General features: G+C 63.6%; 2 protein-coding genes across 3 annotated transcripts in view; one reads left to right on the top strand and one right to left on the bottom strand.

Moving 5' to 3' along the window:
• Positions 1-3,804, top strand: part of SNX8 (sorting nexin 8) — a gene marked incomplete at its 5' end in the record, with an annotated part of 33,215 nt that extends 29,411 nt beyond the window's left edge. The window contains 4 exons of the mRNA XM_015565160.1: positions 417-563; positions 815-964; positions 2,208-2,362; positions 3,443-3,804. Coding sequence (XP_015420646.1) covers positions 417-563; positions 815-964; positions 2,208-2,318 — 408 coding nt within the window. The remainder of the gene's footprint in view (positions 1-416; positions 564-814; positions 965-2,207; positions 2,363-3,442) is intronic.
• A 326-nt stretch (positions 3,805-4,130) lies between these two features.
• The window catches only part of NUDT1 (nudix hydrolase 1), a 3,962-nt gene continuing 518 nt past the window's right edge, over positions 4,131-7,574 (bottom strand). For both annotated transcript variants that reach the window (XM_015565134.1, XM_006765445.2), the window contains exons 2-4: positions 6,972-7,137; positions 4,638-4,783; positions 4,131-4,438 (exon numbers count right to left, since the gene is read on the bottom strand). In XM_015565134.1, the coding sequence (XP_015420620.1) occupies positions 4,266-4,438; positions 4,638-4,783; positions 6,972-7,123 (471 nt within the window). In that variant the 5' untranslated portion in view covers positions 7,124-7,137 and the 3' untranslated portion in view covers positions 4,131-4,265. The remainder of the gene's footprint in view (positions 4,439-4,637; positions 4,784-6,971; positions 7,138-7,574) is intronic.

Genomic DNA, 7,574 nt, shown 5'->3' on the forward strand with positions numbered 1-7,574 from the left:
CGGGGTGCTGCCTCAGCCCCGCGGGGCGGTTCTGCCTGTGGGGCTTCCTGACGGGACGTCTGACCTGTGAAGCCCAGAGCCCTTTGTGCTGAGCTCAGGAGCTGGCCAGTGCTGTGGGAATGTTCCAGAAGGGGCTGCTCCACCGAGAGGCTGGTGGCAGGTGGCCGTGGGAGCCCCAGCCCGGTGACCGTGTGGCTGGGGCCCCCAGACTTCTGCTGGGAGGCGGGTGGGTCCTGGGCGAGGCCGTGCACCACCTTGCTGCCGGCGGCGCTGTCCACGCGGTGTTTCACATTGTGGTTTGTGGTCCCCCCGGGCCCACCCGAGCTGCTCTGCCAGGAGCGCCTTCAGGAGTGAGCGAGCGGGTACCTCCCCGTGGGGCCCTCCTGCGGGGCGGTTCCAGCTCTTGCTCCCCCCAGGACCTGTGTGAGCGGCACGAGAAGGGCGTGCTGCACAAGCACCAGCGGGCCCTGCACAAGTACAGCCTCATGAAGCGGCAGATGAGCGCCGCCGTGCACAGCCACGAGCCCGAGTCCGTGGAGCAGCTGGAGTCACGCATCGTGGAGGTGCCCAGGCATGGGGGTATCCTGGGGGGCATCGTGGAGGTGCTCTGCATAGGAATGGGGGGCGGGGAGGCGAGAGGAGAGTCCTGGACCTGCCTCCGCTGGACCCAGAGCCACACTAGGGGCCTGTGTGGTGGCTGTGGGCACCTCCGACGCTTGGCTCTGCCGGGCGGGAGTTGCAGGGGGAGGCCCAGGGAGGCAGTGCGCTGGCGGACCGCCCGCCGGGCCGGAGCGAGGAGGCTCTTTGTCTGCAGCAGGAGAACGCCATCCAGACGATGGAGCTGCGGAACCACTTCTCGCTGTTCTGCCTGCACCAGGAGACGCAGCTGGTGCACGCCTACCTGCCCCTCACCTCCCACATCCTCGGGGCCTTCGTCAGCTCCCAGATCCAGGGCCACAAGGAGGTGGGCTCCCTGTGCCGCCGGCTCGGCCAACTGACCCTGCAGTTTCTTAGGAACGTTAGTGGGAGAGCAGGGCCTGGACGTGGGCAGTGGATGCTGGTGAGGCCGTCCTGACCCGGGGGGGTGGGGGGCGAGAGGAGCAGAGCAAGACGGGGACAGTCCTACCTCCTGGACTCCAGGAGCCGCAAGAGCAGATCCCAGAACTGAGAGGCGGGCGGGAGGGGAAGAGGGGCCCCGAGTGGGCCTCCCAGCGCTCGGCCATCCCCAGGTGGGGCTCCTGAGCTGGCGAGAGACGTGGTGCCCTGGGACGTGGAGGCTGCGGCCACAGCTGCTGGTTCCACTGACCTAGGGCAGCAGTTCTCAACCTGTGGGTCTCGACCCCTTTGGCGGTCGAACGACCCTTTTACTGGGGTCGCCTAAGACCATCCTGCGTATCAGATATTTACATTAACGATTCCTAACAGTAGCAGCATTACAGTTATGAAATAGTAATGAAAATAATTTTATGGTTGGGTCACAACATGAGGAACTGTATTTAAAGGGCCAGAAGGTTGAGAACCACTGCCTTAGGAGCTGGCCCTTCCACACCCCCTGTTAGCCCTGGGGGCGCAGTCTCCTAAGCGGGTGCATCTGCTGGGCCACCCCCGGCTCCTCGGCTTGGTGCGGACTCTGAGGCTCGGGATGGCTAAGGCCCTGACCCAGATCCCAGCCCTGCACGGAGCGCTCGTGGCTTGGTGGCCAGGACCCCCGTGGCACGGATTTCCTGCCTGAACAAGGGCATGAGACACAGCGGCGGGCACTCGGGGGCTGGGCTACACGCAGCCACCTGGCCTGCGGCCGTGCTGGGCGCAGCTGGACTCGGCGTCCCTGCCTCAGCCTGGGCGCTGCGGGGCTCGGTGGGCTGGCCGCAGGCCCTCTTCCTACGTCTCTTCCGCTTGTGTGGTCCCTGGAGGAGGCTGTGCCGGTGTCAGCTGTTAGAGGGAGCGCCGGAGAGGAAGGTGGCCAGCAGACCTGTGCCCTCAGTCCTGTGTGCCGGGGACAGGGACTGGCCACCCGGCACCTCTGGTTTCGGGCCACCCCTCGTTTGGGCTTTGTCTGTGGAGGAATGGGGGTGACGCAGGGAGCGGAGAGGGCAGCCCAGTGGTGGCATGTTCCCCTCGCCGACACCTGGCGGGCTGTCCTGGGTGTCCTGTGAAGAGCTGTGCGCTGGGCGGTGCCACCGGCTGACCCTGTCCCCTCCCCGCAGATGAGTAAGGTGTGGAACGACCTGAAGCCCAAGCTGCACTGCCTGTTCTCGGGACCCGCCAGCGCCCTGACCCCGCCTCGGTCCCCGCGGGATGGCCTGTCTCCGCACTAGTGCCGAGAGGACCCGGCGCCCCCACTAAAACGTCTTTCCAAACGGTGTGTCCCTGTTTAATTCCGACCAGATGGCAGCTGTTCCCCGTCCCGCAGCTGCCACTGCCCGCAGACGAGCTGCCCAGAGCTGGTGGGGCCGGGACCCAGGGCCATGGCTCCCCCCTCCCCTCGTGGGAGCAGGGCCGGGACAGACCCCGGGTCTGAGTGTCCGCTGAAGCTGAGGCAGGAGGGGTCTGCTGGGTTGTCACACATACGTGGGCCCCAGCACTGTGGCCTGTTAGTCTGGCCGTGAGAAGAGTTAAGATGCCCTGGAGTGGTTTTCTCCCGACACCAGAGGGCAGGGCGGCAAGGATGCTCTCCCAGCTGATGGTGCCTGGGTGTGTGCAGGGACCCCATGTGCAGGGACAGCGGGGTGATGGACTGCATTAGCTGAGCAGGGAGGAGGCTGACACCCCCCAGAGGGCAGGCCCGGCCCTACAGCCCGCACGCCATGTGGTCAGCTGGCAGCCCGAGGTGGGTGGCCGTGCGAGAGCGTTTGAGCTGCAGCACCCGGGTCGCTGGGTGCAAGCTGTTTCCGGAGGACAAGCCCTGGCACGGGGCCCTGGCCTGGGACTGGCCTGCAGGTGGTGTCCTGGTCCCCCCTGCACACGCACACGCACACGCACACGCCGTCACTGATGCTGTGCTGGGGCCGGGGCGGAAGGCCGGCGCTGTCTGCCAGGAGCTGCCCTGTCCTTTTTGGGGCTTGGGGTGGAGGAGCGAGGGTGGCCGGGGGGTGCTGTTCTGGCGGTGGTGGCCCAGGGGCCTGTTGCTGTGGTTAACCCTTCAAACTACCTCACTTCTCTGGGGACTAGAACGCTCCTCCCAGCCTCTCCTGCCCTTGTCACCCAGCCACCTCTCCCAGGGCCGGGATGGTGCCCCCAGCCCTCTCCCAGGGCCCGGGATGGTGTCCGGCAGCTCTGGGGTGGGAGGGGTGCTTCGTGCTGAGTCCATCTGAACAGGAGCAGACAGGACCCCGCGGGGCAGGCGCCTGAGGAGGCTCTGGCTGCACCGCAGGATTGTGGGATCGTGGGGAGCCTGCCTTCCAGGGCGCCTGCCTGACTCGGGGTCTCTCGTCTGATGTAGCCTCTCTTCCTCGTGGCGTGTGGGACCGACCGGAGGGGAGGCTCTGACGACCGCGGCTGTAGAGGGGCTGCCCACGCCGGGCTCAGCCTGGTCCGTGCCACTCCCTCCCCTGCGCCCAGCAGTAACCAGACACTCGTCACCATTGGGCCTAAGGCGCAGAGCCTGAGGCGTGCGGGACTCGCTGACGCTGAGGGTGGGTCTGCAGCCGGGCCTCTCCTGTGAGTCAGCCCGGCGAGGGAAGCACTTTACGCCCCGAATCCGTGACTGCCACAGCAACTGGAGTTGTTTACAAACGGTCCACAGTCCCAGGTTTTTGCCAAGAAACTAACATGAACTGTTATTAAACGTATTTATAAAAGTTGGGTGAGGTTGTGAGCTATCTGTGTGAGTGGGTGGTGCCCCCTCCTCTTGGGCTAAGGGAGGGCAACCAGGGTTTTAGCCTTGGCCCTGACCGTGCCTTGGTTTCCCCAGGTCTAAAGGAAGGATCACAAGGGTGGTGAGGACCTGCCGCCTGCCCACCTCTACAATCCCAACAAGAGCCGCGGCACCAAGCCAATCAGTGCCCAGCTTCCCCCCCCCACCCCCCCAGCTGCTCCCTTCGCCCGCGGCCTTGTCTCCCTGTCTGCCCACTGGTGCCGTCACGGCCAAGCGTGCCTGCTGGCGTCCCAAGCACAGGCCTGGCGAGAACTGAAAAGGCGAAAGACATTTATTTTCTTTCCCATCCACTCACGTTCCAAACACAAAACCCAGGCGTGGTTCGCCGGGTGGGCCCACGTGCAGTGCGGCCGTGACTGCGGCCAGAGGGGCGCGCATGGTCCTGCCGCTAGGCCGTGTCCACCTCGTGCAGCCTGTAGTCCAGGATGGTGTCCTGGCCCTGGAACTTGAAGTAGCCCTGGAACTTCTTCTTCTGCAGCAGGAGGGGAAACCAGTAGCTGTCGTCCGGCCACATGTGGGCGAAGGGGATCTGGTCCAGGGGGAACCACTGAGGCCGCATCTCTGTGGGTGGAAGGAGCACGGGTTCCAGGCCGGACTGAACTGGCCCGGGGAGCCCGCGGGCAGTGCCGCCAGGAGCACCTCCTCCGGGTCCTCAGGCTGTGGTTGTAGAGTAGGAAGGGGTCGGGGTGCTGGTGCCCTGGGGCCTGCCTCCCAAGAGGGCAGGGGCAGGGCTGCCCAGTATGGCGGGGTGTGGACTCACCCTCACTCTCCGTGGGCGTCCCCTGCACGCTGTCTGTGCAGAAGATGTGCACGTCCATCAGCTCGGGCTCCCCCACGAACTCAAACGTAATGTGGCCCACCTTGCGCAGCGCGTCCACGGTCACCCCGCACTCCTCCTGCAGCTCCCTGCGGGGCGGGAAGGCCACAGCTGGAGCCGGTGCCGTCCTCAGAGCCCCCAGCACGGTGCCGGGGGACGAAGAGCGACAGAGGTTTTTTTACAATTAATTTTTAAATATTTAAATTCTTTAAAAAAATACATATTCTTATTGAGTCCAGAGAGGAAGGGAGAGGGAGAGAGAAACATCAATGATGAGAATCACTGATCAGCTGCCTCCTGCACGCCCCTCACTGGGGCTCGAGCCCACAACCCAGGCATGTGCTCTGACCAGAATCAAACTCGGGACCCTTAAGTCTGAAGGCAGATGCTCTATCCACTGAGCCAAACCAGCCAGGTATTTGTACACAGAAGGGAAATGCGTCCTCTGGACCTCATGAGGGGCGGGGGTCAGGGCAGTGACAGGCCACTGGTTTGGGTGCAGACTCGCTGTGGACCTTGTGGCTGCCCAGGCCTGCCTGTCAGCTGCTTGGATCTCACGGGAGGAGGGTGGTAGAGCTGGGAACCCTGACCCGTCCACGGCTCCCGCTCCCCCGTGGCTGCAGCTCGTGGGAACCTGGGTCCTGAACTGAAGTCTTTCCGCCAGAACAATCATCCCCCCTCTCCGTCCCTCCCCCCTCCCACGCTGGGCACAGGGTCCCACTGCAGACAGGGCCCAGCAAGGAGACCCTGCACCCTCCAGGGCGTCGAGCTTTGGGCCTGTCTCTTCGCTCCCCGCCTCTGGCCTGTTCTCAGAGCTGCTGCTCAGAGGGGGTAAGGTCAGTCCGGCACCAGCACAGCCAGGATGGCCCGGCCACGCCAGGGCAGGCACCCGTTTTAAAGTGTTTCCAGTTGCACCTGATGGCAGACACTCTGGCAAGCAGCCCGGGACCCCTCACCCGGAAGGGGCCTTGCACCCCCCACACCCTGCAAGGAGCTGCAAACGTCACACCGTGTACCCGCTTTACACGCAGCAGAGCGGCTCGGCCTCAAGGACTTCAACCGGCTTTTCCACTGCTGTTAACAGAGGGACAGTTTCCAACTGCTCATCACGAAGCCCCTGGCCTGAGCCCTGAGCCCCGAGTGCGGGTACACCGCACTGCTGACCCCCCCGCCCCGACAAGCTGCGCAGCGCGGCTCCATGGCTTGGCGGCCTGTCACCCGGCAGGCCAGGGCCTGGATCTGGGCTGGGGACTCGGGCTGCCTCTGCAGCCCTGGAACTGGGAGTCTGAGCCTCCCTTTAGCGATCCCCTCCCCCACGGCCCTGTATGTATTTGTTTCTATAAAGACGTTCTGGTTATGTCTGCCCTTTGTCCTTGTGGGTGAAGTTTCTTTAGCTTCATCTCCAGGCGGCCTTCGCAGCATGACAGTTACTTTCCCTGCCTCTACCGAGGACTCAGACACATTGGGTTAAGTGGCCTGATCCCGCGGATCACCCTGACCTCTGGAGGCTATTTCAGCTGTAATTTATTCGCTGAGATGCTGCAAGAAAACCAATGCAGGAGCTCAGCGGCCACCGCCTCTCCTCTCGGCAGCAGCTGGCGGATCTCGTCTAGTCTTTGAAACCTTCACCTCCTGAGTCAACATTCTGACTAACTGGTGAACCTTCCCCGGGTTCAGGGCAGTGTGAGAAACGCCAGTATCCACCAGCAAAGCTACACAGCTCCTGGGGTGACCGACAGCAGACAGCAGCGACAGCGAATCATTAACACCTCAGTGAGGTATCAGCCCACCTACCAGAGCGGCCCCCAGCACAACACCTTCCCAACTGAGTCCCCAAAACCACCCCACCCCCGAAGCAGCTAACGGGTACTCAGTTATGTGCAGCCCCAGTCTTCACAACCATCCTAAGGCGTAGGTACTGTTATCTTTAAACATTTTTATTAAATGTTTTTATTGATATTAGAGAGGAAGGCAGAGAGGAGTGAGAGAGAGAAACATTGATGTGAGAAACATCGACTGGTACCTCCAGTACCACCCCTTGGGGGACAGAACCTGCGACCTGGGCACGTGCCTTGACCGGGAATGGAAGTGGCAACCTTGCCGTGCACGGGACAACACTCCACCAATGAGCCACACTGGCCAGGGCCTGTTGTTACTCCCATTTTGCAGATGAAGACACTGAGGCTCAAAGGGGTGAAACCAGGGGTCTGGCTCTACAGCTGGAATCTGCATCCCCTGCCGAAGCTGGGCCTGCGGTCAGGCCCACGCCTCCCTCACCTCTTGGCCCCGTCCTCGATGGTCTCTCCTTCGTGAACTTTGCCCCCGAAGCCATTCCAGCGGCCGGCCCCGAAGCCCCGCTTCTTCATGCCCAGGAGCACTCGCTGAGGCTGCAGCACCAGCACCAACGTATAGAGCCTGGAGGCGCTCATGGTCCCGGAGGGTCCTGGGAGGAGGGCGGGCGGGTTGGCTTGGCTTGGGCGCGGGGCTGTGGATAGGGGCAGGTGTGCTGCGGGGGCAGGGGCAGGTGGGGCAGAAATGTGCTCCGGAAGGAAGGGACGAGCCTGCTGGTGACCTCCCAGCGCTGCACTGTCCATAGCAAACGGTCTGGGCTGGCAGAAGGCCTGGCCTTCAGAACCTGAGGCAGCAGGAGCTGGAGGGACACACCTTCCCTTCCCCGCCCTTGGCGCAGGCCCCGCCCTGAGCCCAGGCCCCGCCCCCAGCGCAGGCCCTGCTTTAGCACGTGCTCCTCTACACAGGAGGGCAAGTCCAACCCGAGTGCTCAGGGGTTGAGCAGCGACGTGTGAACCAGTAGGTCACGGTTCGATCCGGTCCTCCATCCCCAGTGTGGGGCGCACAGGGGGCAGCCGGTCCATGATTCGC

This window comes from Myotis davidii, unplaced genomic scaffold (genome assembly GCF_000327345.1).
Source record: "Myotis davidii unplaced genomic scaffold, ASM32734v1 scaffold399, whole genome shotgun sequence".
Taxonomy (NCBI): domain Eukaryota; kingdom Metazoa; phylum Chordata; class Mammalia; order Chiroptera; family Vespertilionidae; genus Myotis; species Myotis davidii.